The 21918-nt window shown below is 41.6% G+C and overlaps 1 protein-coding gene across 1 annotated transcript; it reads left to right on the top strand.

Moving 5' to 3' along the window:
- The first annotated feature begins 173 nt into the window (after nucleotides 1-173).
- Nucleotides 174-11424, top strand: LOC138307741 (baculoviral IAP repeat-containing protein 5-like). The gene is made up of 4 exons (XM_069248601.1): nucleotides 174-352; nucleotides 5996-6105; nucleotides 7252-7369; nucleotides 7905-11424. The coding sequence occupies exons 1-4, from the start codon at nucleotides 254-256 to the stop codon at nucleotides 7986-7988; spliced, it is 411 nt and encodes a 136-aa protein (XP_069104702.1). The 5' UTR covers nucleotides 174-253; the 3' UTR covers nucleotides 7989-11424.
- The last annotated feature ends 10494 nt before the right edge of the window (nucleotides 11425-21918 follow it).

The raw sequence follows: 21918 nt of genomic DNA, 5'->3' as shown, positions 1-21918 counted from the left end.
GCAAGTTGATTTGACTGCCAAACATCCTTTTACATAAATCAATGGGATATATAAATATACCATACACGTTATGTCATAGTATGACTCCGTGTGATACCAGTTTTTATTGGTTTTTTTTGTAGTTTTCATTGGAAAAATACATTCCGGAAATAAAGTCCCGTTTCGGTGTTTAGATTATTATTGCAATATCCGGTATTTTGTAGCTGAGCGCTTTATTTGAAAGTTCTAAGTTTTCACATCTGCAAACGTCACGATGGGAGACGATTCTGAGTATTTCATGCACGCAGAAGAGGATAGACTGAAATCATTCAAGAAGTGGCCGTTTAAAACCGGCAGTTGTTCTCCGTCGAAGGTAAAAGTAAACCATCATTCTTCAGATGTAGTAGGCTTACGTCATGGTCGATGCTACTCCAACAATGTTAGAGGTATAGAACGGCGAGACATTTTTGGAACATTACGTCGTATCGAGAGTCAGCAAAATAATTTCTTAATATATATCAACGACCTACATGAATACATGAAACACAGCACCCTTAGACTTTTCGCAGACGATAGTATCATTTACAAGACCATAAACAAACAAGAAGACACACAGAAACTACAACACGACCTTGACAATGCAGGACAATGGGAACACGACTGGCTAATGCAATTTCACCCCGACAAGTGCAACGTCATCTCCACTACCACCAAACGCAACAAAATCCACCACAACTACACTCTCCATAACCACTCACTTGAACACGTCAAACACAGTAAATACTTAGGCCTCACACTGCAAAACAACCTCCAATGGGACAAACACATAAACAACATCACCGCAAATGCAAACAGAACACTAGGTTTCCTAAAACGAAACCTCACAATCAATTCACCACACATTAAAGAACACGCATATAAAGCACTTGTTAGACCCAAACTTGAGTACTGCTCCTCTATCTGGGACCCACACAATACTGGCCAAATACAACAAATAGAAAAAACTCAACGCAGAGCAGCAAGATATACAGGTATGATACAAAACAGGTATCATAACACTTCTTCAGTCTCAGACATGTTATACACACTCCAATGGCCAACACTACAAACACGCCGTCTACAATCACGACTCATCCTCCTATACAAAATCACACACCATCTCGTTGCCATCAACCCAGAACAATACCTAACACCTGTAGACACCCGCACTAGACACACACATCCCTATGCATACAGACACATCGCCGCCACAAAGGATACATTTAAGTACTCCTTTTTCCCACACACCATCACATACTGGAATCTCCTCCCTGTGGCAACAGTACAAAACACTACACTGGAGGGCTTCAAGGCAAACATAAACAACGTAGCCCTTGAAGCCCCCACTCACAAATAAACACCTCATTTTTTATCATGATTTTAACCTATCTACTTTTATCTATTCCAGCACAAAAAAAAAAAAAAAAAAAAAAAAAAAAAAAAAGCACTGTATATAACCCCTTCCCCCACGCCACTGAGCCAATCACTCACCTAAAATCGCCACTATTGACGGCTGGTGACTCACCAAAGAAGAAGAAGAAGAATAACGCCAGTTAAAAAAAACCGACTGACCAGTCGACTCTCATGTTATGGGAGTAGGTCGATGCAAGAATATAGATTAATTGATACATTTTCAGGGGACCTCTAGTTACGGCGCGTCGATTTACCCCATACTACCCCATACTACCAGATACTACCCCATACTACCACATACTACCCCATACTACCTCATACAACCTCAAAATGGACATTTTATCAAATAAAATTCAATTTTGTAATTTAATAAAGCTAATTAGATACGTTATTTAACAAATACATTATTTGTGTGCCATTTGGTTTAAAGTAAAATAGTCTTTCTAACAATGCAAATCATAACTGTTTGTAATAAATGATTTTAATATTATTTAAATCATAACTGTTTGTAATAAATGATTTTAATATTATTTAGTATGCTTTATTATTATTATTATTATTTCCGAGCATATTTTTGCTGTAATAATAGTGTTAAATGGTCATGAAAAGGACCCTTTGTTGCGTATTTTAGAGTGTATTTGTTATGAAAGAATGGTACTATTTTCCTTTGTTACTGTAATTGAAAAAATAATGGCCCTTATGGCCCTGAAAAGGGCCGTTTGATGCATATTTTTGAGCGTATCTGTTGCTGTAATGAAAAAATTATGGCCCTGAAAAGGGCCGTTTGGTGCGGATTTTTGAGCGTATCTGTTGCTGTAATGAAAAAGTAATGGCCCTGAAAAGGGCCGTTTGGTGCGGAATTTTGAGCATAATTAATGCTGTATAGTAATGAAAGAATTGTAATGGCCCTGAAAAGGGCCGTTTAGTGCGTATTTTCGAGCGTTTCATGTGCTTTTTGAGATTATTTGTAGCCCTAAAAAGGGCTTTTTTGGTATTGTGGGCTAACAGGGTCATCAGGAAAAGCTCTTGATAATTCTGCGGATTCTCCACATGTACTTTTCATGCCGCTGTTATCTGTATTAAGATGGACCAGGTCGGGATGATAATCTCGGGGAAATTTTATGTCTTGCTCAAACTTCACAAACTGCGGGCCAAATCTTTTCTCGACAAGTTTATTAATCTTTTTTTTTGTTGGCGGTTGAAACTGGTCTTGGTAAGGCCTGGAACTTTTGAAGAGTCTCCTCTTGTCATGATTTGCGATATGTAGACTCCTTGAACTCCGGCATTGTAAAAGTCATCTACCAGGTGGAGAATGTTCTCATAAATGTCTTGCGGGGATAAAGTAGGGGTGACGTCATTGCCGCCAAGATGTAGGAAGACATACCGGTATGTTGCCTCTGCATCCATAGCTCTCTGCCAAAGCTGGTTGGTGATGGAAAACTTCACAGAGGGCTTTCCATATCTCCACCACAGTACCGCCGAAGTCGCTCAATGTAGCTGGTGCCAAATAGTAGAAATGTCGTAGTCATGTTAAAATTGTACAAATAAAGCAAATAACAATATAGCAGATGAAGTCATAGACATCATGATTAAATCGGAATCAGACCCATACATACAACGAATTGAGCATGGGAAGGACAGACTGCCAAACGTAATCCTTTACACAGAGGAGCAAATCATAGATATGAAATCAAACTGTATTGGAGACGCGGGAAGTATTATAGGGATAGATAGGACTTTTAATCTTGGTAAATGTTTCGTTACCCCAACATCTTATAAGAACCAGGGCGTGTTCCACAGAGAAACAGGGGAACATCCAATTATGTTAGGGCCAACGTTTATTCATTGGGATGGGGAAACAAAAACATACAGCTACTTTCTGGGGCATATAAGGGATATGCTTGAAAGCTATAATGTGGTTATTGGGACTGACGAAGAGCGTGCGATGACAAATGCATTGAAGGCAAACTTTCCTGGGGCAAAATTTCTTCTTTGTACAAAACACATCAAGGAAAATCTAGTGAGATTTCTGGAAAAGTCAGGGACTGATTCGAAGTCCAGACAAAGTATAGTCAAGGCCATCTTTGCTGAGAATGGATTAGTTTTCAGCAAAAATGATCTTGAATATGCTGCTAGAGTAGAAGAACTACAACCATTCTTTGAAAAAAACGAACATTTCAGAAACTATTGGACAAAATATCTATAGCCCAAACTCAGCGCACATGTCATTGCCCCTCTTCGTCAGAAAATTGTAAATTCTCTGTGGACCAACAACAACGCCGAATCTATCAACAATAGACTCAAACAAGCTGCTGGTTGGAAGCAGCACAGCCTCCCCGTTTTGGTAGACAAGATCTCCCGCGTCTCCAAAATACAGATTTTGGACCTGAGACGTGCTTTGCATGGCACCGGCAATTTCAGATTAGTTCCGAACATTTCAGAAGTAAATCCAGATGTATGGATATCAAAAACACCTACTGAAAAAGAAAAGGTCTTCTTTCAATTCCTTTCAAAAAAAAGAACACATCAAATGGCAAGCTTGTTAAGGCTTGGTATTTCATAAATTTCCGTTATTACTTTTTAGTTGTCATTATATTTATTGTTATTATTCATTTATACTATTATTCTTACTGTTCAATTTTATAATCAATGTTAGATTTCTACTTATGTTATTCATTTATTCTATTTCTATTGAGGTTGATTCTATGATATTTTACAGTTTATATAAATAAATATTTGAATAAAATAAATATGTATATATATAACAAAATGTTCTTTGTTTTGTTTTTAATGGGGTTAGCGTAGAGGTCGCGAAACTCTCTTAACATTTATTCAGCAAAATAAGTTGGCGACGAACAAATAATTATAAGATATTGCTACTAATATTCTTCAATTAATACAAAAAAAGCAATATTAGTTCATATTCAATCAACAATGACTTAAAAAGAATAGTATGTGGTAGTATGGGGTAGTATGTGGTAGTATGTGGTAGTATGTGGTAGTATGGGGTAGTATGTGGTAGTATGTGGTAGTATGGGGTAGTATGTGGTAGTATGGGGTAGTATGTGGTAGTATGGGGTAGTATGGGGTAGTATGTGGTAGTATGGGGTAGTATGTGGTAGTATGTGGTAGTATGGGGTAGTATGTGGTAGTATAGGGTAGTATGTGGTAGTATGGGGTAGGGTAGTATGGGGTAAATCGACGCGGCCCTCTAGTTATATCACACTGATCACACTGTTTTCCAGCCGTTGTAAGTCCTAGACTTGTAAAGCCAATCTATATTTGGTCTCGTCCTTGATCTTCTTCTTGTTGCGCTACGAGGTGATATTTTACATTATGTATATTTTAGAATCACTATTCACAATTAAAAGTTTTAAAAAGGTTTAAAAGAAGCAATTTCTGGTAAGCAGCGAAACAATTTCACTAGGTTACACCTTTAGAGTCCTGTATGCTTCACTCAATAAGTTCTGACACCGCAATTTATCAAACTATCAACCTAGACTGGATCATTACTTATACGTTTATGGCAACAGTAGTGATTGTACGATATATCTTTATCTTCCTATCGTGTGATATTGGTATGAAATCTGAGTTTCTTATTTAGCGACACAGTGACACTAAAATAGATCACTCGTTTTTCAAACGTGGTTTGTACAGTAAACTAGTTAATAGCAGTCAGGTGTGAATTTAATATGTAGATTTCTCCAATGGTCATTGAGTCTTGATTTGAAGGAGTTTAGACTTATAGCTGATCATGACACGACTGTCACAGGGAGACCATTCCAATCATTTACCACGTGCACTCTGCTTGAGAAACAGTTCTTCCTGCAGTTTATCCTGCTTCTGTATTTTTTTCAGTTTCCTTTGATGTCCTCTAGTACAGGTATTGTCCATTACGAAGAATTTTGACTTATCCACGTCATCTAATTCCTGTAGGATTCTGAAGACTTGAACCATATCGCTTCTCTTTCATCTGTACTGTAGTGATGGTAGGCCGAGTTCTACAAGTCGTTCGTGGTAGGATTTGTTTTGGATTGATTTCACAATATCCAGGTGATTGATACAGTCCCAGGTGACCTCAGCTGGCTCTAGTTATATCTCAATATCCAGGTGATTGATACAGTCCCAGGTGACCTCAGCTGGCTCTAGTTATATCACAATATCCAGGTGATTGATACAGTCCCAGGTGACCTCAGCTGGCTCTAGTTATATCACAATATCCAGGTGATTGATACAGTCCCAGGTGACCTCAGCTGGCTCTAGTTATATCACAATATCCAGGTGATTGATACAGTCCCAGGTGACCTCAGCTGGCTCTAGTTATATCACAATATCCAGGTGATTGATACAGTCCCAGGTGACCTCAGCTGGCTCTAGTTATATCACAATATCCAGGTGATTGATACAGTCCCAGGTGACCTCAGCTGGCTCTAGTTATATCACAATATCCAGGTGATTGATACAGTCCCAGGTGACCTCAGCTGGCTCTAGTTATATCACAATATCCTTCATTGCATGTTTGTGAAGAGATTGATGACATATACAATATAACATATCATTACAGATGGCAGCTGCTGGATTCTACCATTGTCCAACCAAAGAGGCTCCAGATGCCTGTAAATGTTTTGTATGCTTCAAGGAACTAGAGGGATGGGAGAAAGGCGACATACCATGGTAAACAGCTTTACATACTGACAGTTAAACCGCTTCAATTATATAGTAAACCAGGTTAAACTCTGTGGTAGTTTTATAGTAACTGTAAGAGAGTTTGTGTTAACCAGGTCAAAATCTGTGATAGTTACATTTGTAGTAACTATAAGAAAGTTTTTTTGTTAACCAGGTTAAACTCTCTGGTAGTTGAGTAGTAACTGTAAGATAGTTTGTGTTAACCAAGTTGAACTTTGTGGTAGTTGAGTAGTAACTGTAAGATAGTTTGTGTTAACCAGGTCAAAATCTGTGATAGTTACATTTGTAGTAACTATAAGAAAGTTTTTTTGTTAACCAGGTTAAACTCTCTGGTAGTTGAGTAGTAACTGTAAGATAGTTTGTGTTAACCAAGTTGAACTTTGTGGTAGTTGAGTAGTAACTGTAAGATAGTTTGTGTTAACCAGGTTAAACTGTGATAGCTAAGTAGTAACTGTAAGAGAGTTTGTGTTCACAAGATCTGCAAACTTTCTAAAAGTTGGCATGGGCTATATCTGTGATTGTTAACAAGACTTATAATCATTTGATAGTTAAAATTTCATTGTAGTTGGTTCACTGAGATATGAATGTTAGTTGTTTTTAACAAATAAAAAGTTATAAAAGTAAATTTTCAAAACATAAGGTAAACATATTATACTCTCTGAAATAAGCTGCATATATTATGTACCTATCTTCCAACGTGGTTAAAATCATATGAAGAGTGGTTTTTTCTCCCATACTTGACAAGTTTATCCTGTAGTTGCTAGGAAAAAGATAACTCTGTCTTTTACTGGGGTAGGGAAAAGACCGCCCACACGCGCCAGACAGTGACTTCAGTAATACATGGGGTGACCATTTTGATACACAGGGACGTTCATGTCGACTGAATTTTCACCATTTCTCGTTAAAGTTTGGGAGAAAAAGAATCTTACATGGGCCAGTCAGGTGGACAGGGATATCTCAACCCTCGCAAAAGATTTTGACCATCAACCCTCGGCAAGCCTCGGGTTGATAAACCAAAATCTTTCACACAGGTTAAGATATCCCTGTCCACCTGACTGGCCCATGTAAGATTCTATTACTTCTTGATAAAGTCAATATAGCCTCAAGTTTTGTTATTGCCTTCTTATTTTAAAGGGAAGAGCATCAGAAGCATTCATCATCTTGCCAATATTTAAACTTGGACAAGCCACTGGAGAAATTTACGATTGAAGAATTTATCCGGTTTTCAATACAGATCCAGAAAAACAGAGTGGTTGGTATTTTGATACTTATGTTACAGTGGTATAACAACAATTTAAAGCTACTTGCCCCAAGCCCAATAGCCCACTTGTCCCAAGCCCAATAACTCACTTGCCCCAACATATATTTTACTTGTTCCATGAAAAAATACCAAAAAATTGCAATAAAACTGTAGTGGTGAGAATCAGGAATCACAGCTTTAGGAATTTCTAATACACTATAAATATTTGTAATTTTATTTCACAAAATATGTTCAATCTGTTATTAAAGAAAAAGAAAACCATGAATTTACAGCTTTATTTGCATTTTTAAATATTGAGGAAGATATTAGTTGATGGAGATAAGTTTTCACGGGTTTACATTAAAAACAAAACTCATGAAAGTAAATTGCATGCGAAAGAAAGGTGTTATACTGTATATAAATCTAACTGTATAAGAGAGAATATCATGATGTTTTAAATGCTTGTTGTATAATTTGTTTACTTACTGGAAATTAAACTATCAGAAATTTGTATAAAAGACTTTTAATTTCTTATTTGTCTTTTTAGATTAAAAAGTATGCTGCACTGATAAAAGAAGTGGAGGAAAGTGCTGCAGTAGTTGAGAGCACACTTGAGTCGTTTCGTTCCTGAGTGGAGAGTACGCTTGAGTCATTTCATTCCTGAGTGGATAGCACACTCGGGTCATTTTGTCCTGAGGTTTTCTCTTTGTGGTTCGGACATCATGTTTCCAGAGTGAAAATAAAATGTCAGAATGTTCTTAAACAGAGGATTGGATAAATTATAATGGACTGAAATGTAACCATTTTTAACACAATACTGCAATGTCTCTATATGTTTAATTGGAATTGGTTCATGTTAGATATTAACTTTGATATGTAAATTCTTTTTAAAATCTTCAAACCCAATATTTGAATAGTTGATGTAAACTATTCCCTGTGTACTGTGTAGTCCTATTTATATATTAGACACTTGTGTTACTTGATTGTATATGTACCCTTCATAGTCTCTTCCTATATATATGTCTGATCCAAACTTATTGTATATGTACTCTTCATAGTCTCCTCCTATATATATTATAATGTCTGATCCAAACTTATTGTATATGTACCCTTCATAGTCTCTTCCTATATATATGTCTGATCCAAACTTATTGTATATGTACCCTTCATAGTCTCTTCCTATATATATGTCTGATCCAAACTTATTGTATATGTACCCTTCATAGCCTTTTCCTATATATATGTCTGATCCAAACTTATTGTATATGTACCCTTCATAGTCTCTTCCTATATATATTATAATGTCTGATCCAAACTTATTGTATATGTACAAAAGTAGGTTCTTTCATTTTTAGCTTAAATTTTGTTATCTACCAAGCTTGATCTTAGCTGTCATTTCCTTTCTTCACATGTTTCCTTCATAACTTTTTCTTTCTTTCTAAAATTACAACAAAATTATGATGCATTGCATACCATAAACTACCTTACCCCGTATGTCACGGTGATTAATTCCATATTTACATCGCTAACAGCTGATTCATGCGATTTTGATTTCACAATTTAGAGACTTCTGACTACTGTTACTATTCTTGACACATTTTCTGGACAATTAATTTTCATGATTTTTTTTCCAGTTTTTAGCTCACCTGGCCCGAAGGACCGGTGAGCTATTGCCATGGCGCGGCATCCGTCGTCCGTCCGTCCATCAACATTTCCTTTAAATCGCTACTTGCCATAAAGTACTGCATGGTTTTAACAAAATTTGGTCAGAAACTTCCTTAGGGGAAGGGGATCAGATTTTGCATAAATGGTGACCCTGACCCCCCTGGGGCAGGAGGGGCGGGGCCCAATAGGTGTGATAGAGGTATATCCTATAAATCGCTTCTTGTCCTAGAGTTCTGCATGGATTGCAACCAAATTCGGCCAGAAACTTGCTCAGGGGAAGGGGATCAGATTTTGCATAAATGGTGACCCTGACCCCCTGGGGCAGGAGGGCGGGGCCTAAGGGGGGTAATAGAGGTAAATCCTATAAATAGCTTCTTGTCCTAGAGTTCTGCATGGATTGCAACCAAATTTTGGCCAGAAACTTGCTTAGGGGAAGGGGATCAGATTTTGCATAAATGGTGACACTGACCCCCTGGGGCAGGAGGGGCGGGGCCCAAGGGGGGTAATAGAGGTAAATCCTATAAATAGCTTCTTGTCCTAGAGTTCTGCATGGATTGCAACCAAATTTTGGCCAGAAACTTGCTTAGGGGAAGGGGATCAGATTTTGCATAAATGGTGACACTGACCCCCTGGGGCAGGAGGGGCGGGGCCCAATAGGGGTAATAGAGGTAAATCCTATAAATCGCTACTTGTCCTAGAGTTCTGCATGGATTGCAACCAAATTTTGGCCAGAAACTTGCCTAGGGGAAGGGGATCAGATTTTGCATAAATGGTGACCCTGACCCCCCGGGGGCAGAAGGGGCGGGGCCCAAGGGGGGTAATAGAGGTAAATCCTATAAATCGCTACTTGTCCTAGAGTTCTGCATGGATTGCAACCAAATTTGGCCAGAAACTTGCTTAGGGGAAGGGGATCAGATTTTGCATAAATGGTGACCCTGACCCCCCTGAGGCAAGAGGGGCGGGGCCCAATAGGGGAAATAGAGGTAAATCCTATAAATCGCTACTTGTCCTAGAGTTCTGCATGGATTGCAACCAAATTTGGCCAGAAACCTGCCTAGGGGAAGGGGATCAGATTTTGCATAAATGGTGACCCGACCCTCCCGGGGGCAGAAGGGGCGGGGCCCAATAGGGGTAATAGAGGTAAATCCTATAAATCGCTACTTGTCCTAGAGTTCTGCATGGATTGCAACCAAATTTGGCCAGAAACCTGCCTAGGGGAAGGGGATCAGATTTTGCATAAATGGTGACCCGACCCTCCCGGGGGCAGAAGGGGCGGGGCCCAATAGGGGTAATAGAGGTAAATCCTATAAATCGCTACTTGTCCTAGAGTTCTGCATGGATTGCAACCAAATTTGGCCAGAAACCTGCCTAGGGGAAGGGGATCAGATTTCGCTTAAATGGTGACCCTGACCCCCCTGGGGCAGGAGGGGCGGGGCCCAATAGGGGTAATAGAGGTAAATCCTATAAATCGCTACTTGTCCTAGAGATCTGCATGGATTGCAACCAAATTTGGCCAGAAACATCTTTGGGGGAAGGGGAACAGAACTTGTATAAATTTTGACTCTGACCCCCCTGGGGCAGGAGGGGCGGGGCCCAATAGGGGAAATTAAGGTAAATCCTATAAATCGCTACTTGTCCTAGAGTTCTGGATGGATTGTAACCAAATTTAGCCAGAAACATCATTGGGAGAAAGGGAAACAAAACTTGTATAAATTTTGGCTCTGACCCCTCGGGGGCAGGAGGGGTGAGGCCCAATAGGGGAAATAGAGGTAAATCCTAAAAATCGCTACTTGTCCTAGAGTTCTGCATGGATTGCAACCAAATTTGGCCAGAAACTTGCTTAGGGGAAGGGGATCAGATTTTGCATAAATGGTGACCCTGCCCCCCCTGGGGCAGGAGGGGCGGGGCCCAATAGGGGTAATAGAGGTAAATCCTATAAATCGCTACTTGTCCTAGAGTTCTGCATTGATTGTAACCAAATTTGGCCACAAACATCCTTGGGGGAAGGGGAACAGAACTTGTATAAATTTTGGCTCTGACCCCCGGGGGCAGGAGGGGTGAGGCCCAATAGGGGAAATAGAAGTAAATCCTATAAATCGCTACTTGTCCTAGAGTTCTGCATTGATTGTAACCAAATTTGGCCACAAACATCCTTTGGGGAAGGGAAACAAAAATTGTATAAATTTTGGCTCTAACCCCCCTGGGGGCAGGAGGAGCGAGGCCCAATAGGGGAAATAGAGGTAAATCCTAAAAATCGCTACTTGTCCTAGAGTTCTGCATGGATTGTAACCAAATTTGTACAGAAACATCCTTGAGGGTAACAGAATTGGTATAAATTTTGGCTTTGACCCCCTGGAGCAGAAAGAGTGGGCCCAATAGGGGAATAAGAGGTAAATATTCAAAATTCTCTTCTTTTGTCCTCAACAATGAACTTGTATCCTCAAACATTAACTTTTCATTACAAACAGCCAGGTAGAGCGATACAAAGGCCGAACTAGGCCATCTTGTTCCATAAATTTCTGTATTCGAACACCGTGAAAATTTTCTAATATAAATTGCACATGAGGATAAGGGATTGAATAGTGGGATTATTGAGGTTAAACTTATTCACAAATACATGTACTTCTGGAATATATAAAAAGTCCTACGCACCTATTGTAACCTACATGGGTCCTTATACATTACATACCGTGTACACAGTGTGATACTATAACCTACATGGGTCCTTATACATTACATACCATGTACACAGTGTGATACTATAACCTACATGGGTCCTTATACATTACATACCGTGTACACAATGTGATACTATAACCTACATGGGTCCTTATACATTACATACCGTGTATACACAGTGTGATACTATAACCTACATGGGTCCTTATACATTACATACCGTGTACACAATGTGATACTATAACCTACATGGGTCCTTATACATTACATACCGTGTACACAATGTGATACTATAACCTACATGGGTCCTTATACATTACATACCGTGTACACAGTGTGATACTATAACCTACATGGGTCCTTATATATTACATACCATGTACACAATGTGATACTATAACCTACATGGGTCCTTATACATTACATACCGTGTACACAATGTGATACTATAACCTACATGGGTCCTTATACATTACATACCGTGTACACAGTGTGATACTATAACCTACATGGGTCCTTATACATTACATACCGTGTACACAATGTGATACTATAACAACATGGGTCCTTATACATTACATACCGTGTACACAATGTGATACTATAACCTACATGGGTCCTTATACATTACATACCTGTACACAGTCTGGATATGTAACCTACATATAAACCTACATGGGTCCTTATACATTACATACCGTGTACACACAGTATAACCTACATGGGTCCTTATACATTATAACACAGTGTGATACTATAACCTACATGGGTCCTTATACATTACATACCGTGTACACAATGTGATACTATAACCTACATGGGTCCTTATACATTACATACCGTGTACACAATGTGATACTATAACCTACATGGGTCCTTATACATTACATACCATGTACACAGTGTGATACTATAACCTACATGGGTCCTTATACATTACATACCGTGTACACAATGTGATACTATAACCTACATGGGTCCTTATACATTACATACCGTGTACACAGTGTGATACTATAACCTACATGGGTCCTTATACATTACATACCGTGTACACAATGTGATACTATATAAACCTACATGGGTCCTTATACATTACATACCGTGTACACAATGTGATACTATAACCTACATGGGTCCTTATACATTACATACCGTGTACACAATGTGATACTATAACCTACATGGGTCCTTATACATTACATACCGTGTACACAATGTGATACTATAACCTACATGGGTCCTTATACATTACATACCGTGTACACAATGTGATACTATAACCTACATGGGTCCTTATACATTACATACCGTGTACACAGTGTGATACTATAACCTACATGGGTCCTTATACATTACATACCGTGTACACAATGTGATACTATAACCTACATGGGTCCTTATACATTACATACCGTGTACACAATGTGATACTATAACCTACATGGGTCCTTATACATTACATACCATGTACACAGTCTGGATATATAACCTACAATATAACCTACATGGGTCCTTATACATTACATACCGTGTACACAGTGTGATACTATAACCTACATGGGTCCTTATACATTACATACCGTGTACACAATGTGATACTATAACCTACATGGGTCCTTATACATTACATACCGTGTACACAGTGTGATACTATAACCTACATGGGTCCTTATACATTACATACCGGTACACATGTATACTATAACCTACATGGGTCCTTATACATTACATACCGTGTACACAATGTGATACTATAACCTACATGGGTCCTTATACATTACATACCATGTACACAGTGGATACTATAACCTACATGGGTCCTTATACATTACATACCGTGTACACAGTGTGATACTATAACCTACATGGGTCCTTATACATTACATACCGTGTACACAGTGTGATACTATAACCTACATGGGTCCTTATACATTACATACCGTGTACACAGTGTGATACTATAACCTACATGGGTCCTTATACATTACATACCGTGTACACAGTGTGATACTATAACCTACATGGGTCCTTATACATTACATACCATGTACACAGTGTGATACTATAACCTACATGGGTCCTTATACATTACATACCGTGTACACAGTGTGATACTATAACCTACATGGGTCCTTATACATTACATACCGTGTACACAGTGTGATACTATAACCTACATGGGTCCTTATACATTACATACCATGTACACAATGTGATACTATAACCTACATGGGTCCTTATACATTACATACCGTGTACACAGTGTGATACTATAACCTACATGGGTCCTTATACATTACATACCGTGTACACAGTGTGATACTATAACCTACATGGGTCCTTATACATTACATACCGTGTACACAATGTGATACTATAACCTACATGGGTCCTTATACATTACATACCGTGTACACAGTGTGATACTATAACCTACATGGGTCCTTATACATTACATACCGTGTACACAGTGTGATACTATAACCTACATGGGTCCTTATACATTACATACCGTGTACACAGTGTGATACTATAACCTACATGGGTCCTTATACATTACATACCGTGTACACAGTGTGATACTATAACCTACATGGGTCCTTATACATTACATACCGTGTACACAATGTGATACTATAACCTACATGGGTCCTTATACATTACATACCGTGTACACAATGTGATACTATAACCTACATGGGTCCTTATACATTACATACCGTGTACACAGTGTGATACTATAACCTACATGGGTCCTTATACATTACATACCGTGTACACAATGTGATACTATAACCTACATGGGTCCTTATACATTACATACCGTGTACACAGTGTGATACTATAACCTACATGGGTCCTTATACATTACATACCGTGTACACAGTGTGATACTATAACCTACATGGGTCCTTATACATTACATACCGTGTACACAGTGTGATACTATAACCTACATGGGTCCTTATACATTACATACCGTGTACACAGTGTGATACTATAACCTACATGGGTCCTTATACATTACATACCGTGTACACAGTGTGATACTATAACCTACATGGGTCCTTATACATTACATACCGTGTACACAGTGTGATACTATAACCTACATGGGTCCTTATACATTACATACCGTGTACACAGTGTGATACTATAACCTACATGGGTCCTTATACATTACATACCGTGTACACAGTGTGATACTATAACCTACATGGGTCCTTATACATTACATACCGTGTACACAATGTGATACTATAACCTACATGGGTCCTTATACATTACATACCGTGTACACAATGTGTGATACTATAACCTACATGGGTCCTTATACATTACATACCGTGTACACAGTGTGATACTATAACCTACATGGGTCCTTATACATTACATACCGTGTACACAATGTGATACTATAACCTACATGGGTCCTTATACATTACATACCGTGTACACAGTGTGATACTATAACCTACATGGGTCCTTATACATTACATACCGTGTACACAGTGTGATACTATAACCTACATGGGTCCTTATACATTACATACCGTGTACACAGTGTGATACTATAACCTACATGGGTCCTTATACATTACATACCGTGTACACAGTGTGATACTATAACCTACATGGGTCCTTATACATTACATACCGTGTACACAGTGTGATACTATAACCTACATGGGTCCTTATACATTACATACCATGTACACAGTGTGATGTATAACTATTTACCTCCACAGCAGAATGCTCTCTTACAGATACCGAACCTTTATACAGATATCAACATGTTGTTTACTCTTGTTTCAATTTCTCCACATTCAGTTTTAGATATTCTGTTCCTGCTGGTAAACCTTTTCTATTGTATAATTTGGTTTGGCCTTTATTCAACCAGATTATAAATGATTAACATTAGTCTGTACTGCTATACCAATAATGATCAGGATTTTCCATGCTTATATTGTCACCAATGTTTGTCCAGGAATTTCAGAATGAATATTAAACACATTGAACATGCATGTGATTTTCTTTGTCTTTATAATAGATATGTTAATGGCACATGTTACTAACTACAGATTTTGTTTTACTATTGAGAAAAATAGCTATCATCGCTATGTGACTCAGTAGCTTGATGACGCTAAGATACAACAGTGTCTTCTTAATGTCCCTGGCAGGGCAGCCTGCTTTGCAATGGTTATTGTTATATGGATGTTGGGGTGTGTTAATGGCTTAGAAATGTGACAAAATTCTTTCTATCCAAATCTAAACAACATCAAAGAAAATATGGTGGGGGGGCAAGACAATAACTTTGGTACACATTGGGGGGGGTTAGTTGGGTTTCATTTACATGTGAGATTATACATTTCAGTGCCATGTAATGGATTGAGTTATGTTGAATAAAACATGATTGATTTCCTACCTACAAAGTTTTGTGTTTGAACTTGTGTTACATCATATGTGAGAATAACCTACATTGGGTCCCTTTTAAATATTGAATCAGATACTGTAACCTATGTCCTTACACATTACAAACAACAGAATGTGATCCTATAACCTACATGGGTTCTTAATGTTACAATTTACCTACTGATGTACATCAATTTACCTCTAGCCTCTGCAGATTTGGAGAAACCTTTATACAGATATCACATGTTGTTTATCTTGTTTCAATTTCCTCCCATTCAGATCTTTGTTCCTGCTGGGCCTTTCTATATACTTTTTTGGCCTTTAATTCCAAATTATAAATGAATAAAACAATAGTCCTGGTACTGCTATAATAGTAATGATCTTATCCCCAAATGTCACAATGTGGTCAGGATTTTTCAGAATGATATTAAACACATTGAACATGCAGGTCAGTCTCTCTTCTTTATAAATTCTGTAATTCAATGCACGATGTTACTAACTACAGATTTGTTTACTATTGTCGAAATAGCTCCCCATATCTCTGTGGTCAATGGAAGGTCATGTCAGTGTCCCCATATCCCTGTGGTTAATGGATTGTTGGGGTGTTAGGTAGATGTCTTATCTCTCTAAACAACAACAAAGAAAATATCCCTGACAATAACCAAATGTCAATGGGAAGGTCATGTCCATGTCTCCCCATATTGATTTCCCCTGTATTTTTGTCAAGTGTGTTCCTGATCATGTACAGTCTCCCCATAGAAGTAAATGAATCATGTCAGTCTCCCCATATCCCTGTGGTCCAATGGAGGAGGTCATTCAGTCTCCCCATATCCCTGTGGTCAATGGAGTAATGTCCAGTCTCCCCATATCCCTGTGGTCAATGGAAGGTCATGTCAGTCTCCCATATCCCTGTGGTCAATGGAAGGTCATGTCAGTCTCTCCCCATATCCCTGTGGTCAATGGAAGGTCATGTCAGTCTCCCCATATCCCTGTGGTCAATGGGAGGTCATGTCAGTCTCCCCATATCCCTGTGGTCAATGGGAGGTCATGTCAGTCTCCCCATATCCCTGTGGTCAATGGGAGGATCATTGTCAGTCTCCCCCATATCCCTGTGTCAATGGAGGTCATGTCAGTCTCCCCCATATTCCCTGTGGTCAATGGAGGTCATGTCAGTCTCCCCATATCCCTGTGGTCAATGGGAGGTCATGTCAGTCTCCCCATATCCCTGTGTCAATGGGAGGTCATGTCAGTCTCCCCATATCCCTGTGGTCAATGGGAGGTCATGTCAGTCTCCCCATATCCCTGTGGTCAATGGAAGGTCATGTCAGTCTCCCCATATCCCTGTGGTCAATGGGAAGGTCATGTCAGTCTCCCCATATCCCTGTGGTCAATGGAAGGTCATGTCAGTCTCCCCATATCCCTGTGGTCAATGGGAGGTCATGTCAGTCTCCCCATATCCCTGTGGTCAATGGGAGGTCATGTCAGTCTCCCCCATATCCCTGTGGTCAATGGGAAGGTCATGTCAGTCTCCCCATATCCCTGTGGTCAATGGAAGGTCATGTCAGTCTCCCCATATCCCTGTGGTCAATGGGAGGTCATGTCAGTCTCCCCATATCCCTGTGGTCAATGGAAGGTCATGTCAGTCTCCCCATATCCCTGTGGTCAATGGAGGTCATGTCAGTCTCCCCATATCCCTGTGGTCAATGGAAGGTCATGTCAGTCTCCCCATATCCCTGTGGTCAATGGAAGGTCATGTCAGTCTCCCCATATCCCTGTGGTCAATGGAAGGTCATGTCAGTCTCCCCATATCCCTGTGTCAATGGGAGGTCATGTCAGTCTCCCCATATCCCTGTGGCCAATGGAAGGTCATGTCAGTCTCCCCATATCCCTGTGGTCAATGGAAGGTCATGTCAGTCTCCCCATATCCCTGTGGTCAATGGGAGGTCATGTCAGTCTCCCCATATCCCTGTGGTCAATGGGAGGTCATGTCAGTCTCCCCATATTCCTGTGGTCAATGGAGGTCATGTCAGTCTCCCCATATCCCTGTGGTCAATGGAAGGTCATGTCAGTCTCCCCATATCCCTGTGGTCAATGGGAGGTCATGTCAGTCTCCCCATATCCCTGTGGTCAATGGGAGGTCATGTCAGTCTCCCCATATCCCTGTGGTCAATGGGAGGTCATGTCAGTCTCCCCATATCCCTGTGGCCAATGGGAGGTCATGTCAGTCTCCCCATATCCCTGTGGTCAATGGGAGGTCATGTCAGTCTCCCCATATCCCTGTGGTCAATGGGAGGTCATGTCAGTCTCCCCATATCCCTGTGGTCAATGGTAGGTCATGTCAGTCTCCCCATATCCCTGTGGTCAATGGGAGGTCATGTCAGTCTCCCCATATCCCTGTGGCCAATGGAGGTCATGTCAGTCTCCCATATTGTGGTCAATGGAGGTCATGTCAGTCTCCCCATATCCCTGTGGTCAATGGGAGGTCATGTCAGTCTCCCCATATCCCTGTGGTCAATGGGAGGTCATGTCAGTCTCCCCATATCCCTGTGGTCAATGGGAGGTCATGTCAGTCTCCCCATATCCCTGTGGTCAATGGGAGGTCATGTCAGTCTCCCCATATCCCTGTGGTCAATGGGAGGTCATGTCAGTCTCCCCATATCCCTGTGGTCAATGGGAGGTCATGTCAGTCTCCCCATATCCCTGTGGTCAATGGAAGGTCATGTCAGTCTCCCCATATCCCTGTGGCCAATGGAAGGTCATGTCAGTCTCCCATCCCTGTGGCCCATGGAGGTCATGTCAGTCTCCCATGTGGTCAATGGGAGGTCATGTCAGTCTCCCCATATCCCTGTGGTCAATGGGAGGTCATGTCAGTCTCCCCATATCCCTGTGGTCAATGGGAGGTCATGTCAGTCTCCCCATATCCCTGTGGTCAATGGGAGGTCATGTCAGTCTCCCCATATCCCTGTGGTCAATGGAAGGTCATGTCAGTCTCCCCATATCCCTGTGGTCAATGGAAGGTCATGTCAGTCTCCCCATATCCCTGTGGTCAATGGGAGGTCATGTCAGTCTCCCCATATCCCTGTGGTCAATGGGAGGTCATGTCAGTCTCCCCATATCCCTGTGGTCAATGGGAGGTCATGTCAGTCTCCCCATATCCCTGTGGTCAATGGAAGGTCATGTCAGTCTCCCCATATCCCTGTGGTCAATGGGAGGTCATGTCAGTCTCCCCATATCCCTGTGGTCAATGGAAGGTCATGTCAGTCTCCCCATATCCCTGTGGTCAATGGAAGGTCATGTCAGTCTCCCCATATCCCTGTGGTCAATGGGAGGTCATGTCAGTCTCCCCATATCCCTGTGGTCAATGGAAGGTCATGTCAGTCTCCCCCATATCCCTGTGGCCAATGGAAGGTCATGTCAGTCTCCCCATATCCCTGTGGTCAATGGAAGGTCATGTCAGTCTCCCCATATCCCTGTGGTCAATGGGAGGTCATGTCAGTCTCCCCATATCCCTGTGGTCAATGGGAGGTCATGTCAGTCTCCCCATATCCCTGTGGTCAATGGAAGGTCATGTCAGTCTCCCCATATCCCTGTGGTCAATGGAAGGTCATGTCAGTCTCCCCATATCCCTGTGGTCAATGGAAGGTCATGTCAGTCTCCCCATATCCCTGTGGTCAATGGAAGGTCATGTCAGTCTCCCCATATTCCTGTGGTCAATGGAAGGTCATGTCAGTCTCCCCATATCCCTGTGGTCAATGGAAGGTCATGTCAGTCTCCCCATATCCCTGTGGTCAATGGAAGGTCATGTCAGTCTCCCCATATCCCTGTGGTCAATGGAAGGTCATGTCAGTCTCCCCATATCCCTGTGGTCAATGGAAGGTCATGTCAGTCTCCCCCATATCCCTGTGGTCAATGGAAGGTCATGTCAGTCTCCCCATATCCCTGTGGTCAATGGAAGGTCATGTCAGTCTCCCCATATCCCTGTGGTCAATGGAAGGTCATGTCAGTCTCCCCATATCCCTGTGGTCAATGGAAGGTCATGTCAGTCTCCCCATATCCTGTGGTCAATGGAAGGTCATGTCACAGTCTCCCCATATTCCTGTGGTCAATGGAAGGTCATGTCAGTCTCCCCATATCCCTGTGGTCAATGGAAGGTCATGTCAGTCAGTCTTCCCATATCCCTTTGGCCCATGGAAGGTCATGTCAGTCTCCCCATATCCCTGTGGTCAATGGAAGGTCATGTCAGTCTCCCCATATCCCTGTGGTCAATGGAAGGTCATGTCAGTCTCCCCATATCCCTGTGGCCCATGGAAGGTCATGTCAGTCTCCCCATATCCCTGTGGTCAATGGAAGGTCATGTCAGTCTCCCCATATCCCTGTGGTCAATGGAAGGTCATGTCAGTCTCCCCATATTCCTGTGGTCAATGGAAGGTCATGTCAGTCTCCCCATATCCCTGTGGTCAATGGGAGGTCATGTCAGTCTCCCCATATCCCTGTGGTCAATGGGAGGTCATGTCAGTCTCCCCTATGTGGTCAATGGAGGTCTCCCCATATCCCTGTGGTCAATGGGAGGTCATGTCAGTCTCCCCATATCCCTGTGGTCAATGGGAGGTCATGTCAGTCTCCCCATATCCCTGTGGTCAATGGGAGGTCATGTCAGTCTCCCCATATCCCTGTGGTCAATGGGAGGTCATGTCAGTCTCCCCATATCCCTGTGGTCAATGGGAGGTCATGTCAGTCTCCCCATATCCCTGTGGTCAATGGAAGGTCATGTCAGTCTCCCCATATCCCTGTGGTCAATGGGAGGTCATGTCAGTCTCCCCATATCCCTGTGGTCAATGGGAGGTCATGTCAGTCTCCCCATATTCCTGTGGTCAATGGGAGGTCATGTCATGATCAGTCTCCCCATATCCCTGTGGCCAATGGGAGGTCATGTCAGTCTCCCCATATCCCTGTGGTCAATGGGAGGTCATGTCAGTCTCCCCATATCCCTGTGGTCAATGGAAGGTCATGTCAGTCTCCCCATATCCCTGTGGTCAATGGGAGGTCATGTCAGTCTCCCCATATCCCTGTGGTCAATGGGAGGTCATGTCAGTCTCCCCATATCCCTGTGGCCAATGGAAGGTCATGTCAGTCTCCCCATATCCCTGTGGTCAATGGGAGGTCATGTCAGTCTCCCCATATCCCTGTGGTCAATGGAAGGTCATGTCAGTCTCCCCATATCCCTGTGGTCAATGGAAGGTCATGTCAGTCTCCCCATATCCCTGTGGTCAATGGAAGGTCATGTCAGTCTCCCCATATCCCTGTGGTCAATGGAAGGTCATGTCAGTCTCCCCATATCCCTGTGGTCAATGGAAGGTCATGTCAGTCTCCCCATATCCCTGTGGTCAATGGAAGGTCATGTCAGTCAGTCTTCTCATATCCCTTTGGCCCATGGAAGGTCATGTCAGTCTCCCCATATCCCTGTGGTCAATGGGAGGTCATGTCAGTCTCCCCCATATCCCTGTGGTCAATGGAAGGTCAGTCAGTCATCCTGTGGTCAATGGAAGGTCATGTCAGTCGTCCCCATATCCCTGTGGTCATGGAAGGTCATGTCAGTCTCCCCATATCCCTGTGGTCAATGGAAGGTCATGTCAGTCTCCCATATCCCTGTGGTCAATGGAAGGTCATGTCAGTCTCCCCATATCCCTGTGGTCCATGGAAGGTCATGTCAGTCTCCCCATATTCCTGTGGTCAATGGAAGGTCATGTCAGTCTCCCCATATCCCTGTGGTCAATGGAAGGTCATGTCAGTCTCCCCATATC

Source organism: Argopecten irradians, chromosome 1 (assembly GCF_041381155.1).
Source record: "Argopecten irradians isolate NY chromosome 1, Ai_NY, whole genome shotgun sequence".
NCBI classification, from domain to species: Eukaryota; Metazoa; Mollusca; class Bivalvia; order Pectinida; family Pectinidae; genus Argopecten; species Argopecten irradians.
Note: the sequence above shows the minus strand (reverse complement) of the source record. Positions and strands in the feature narration are given on the sequence as shown.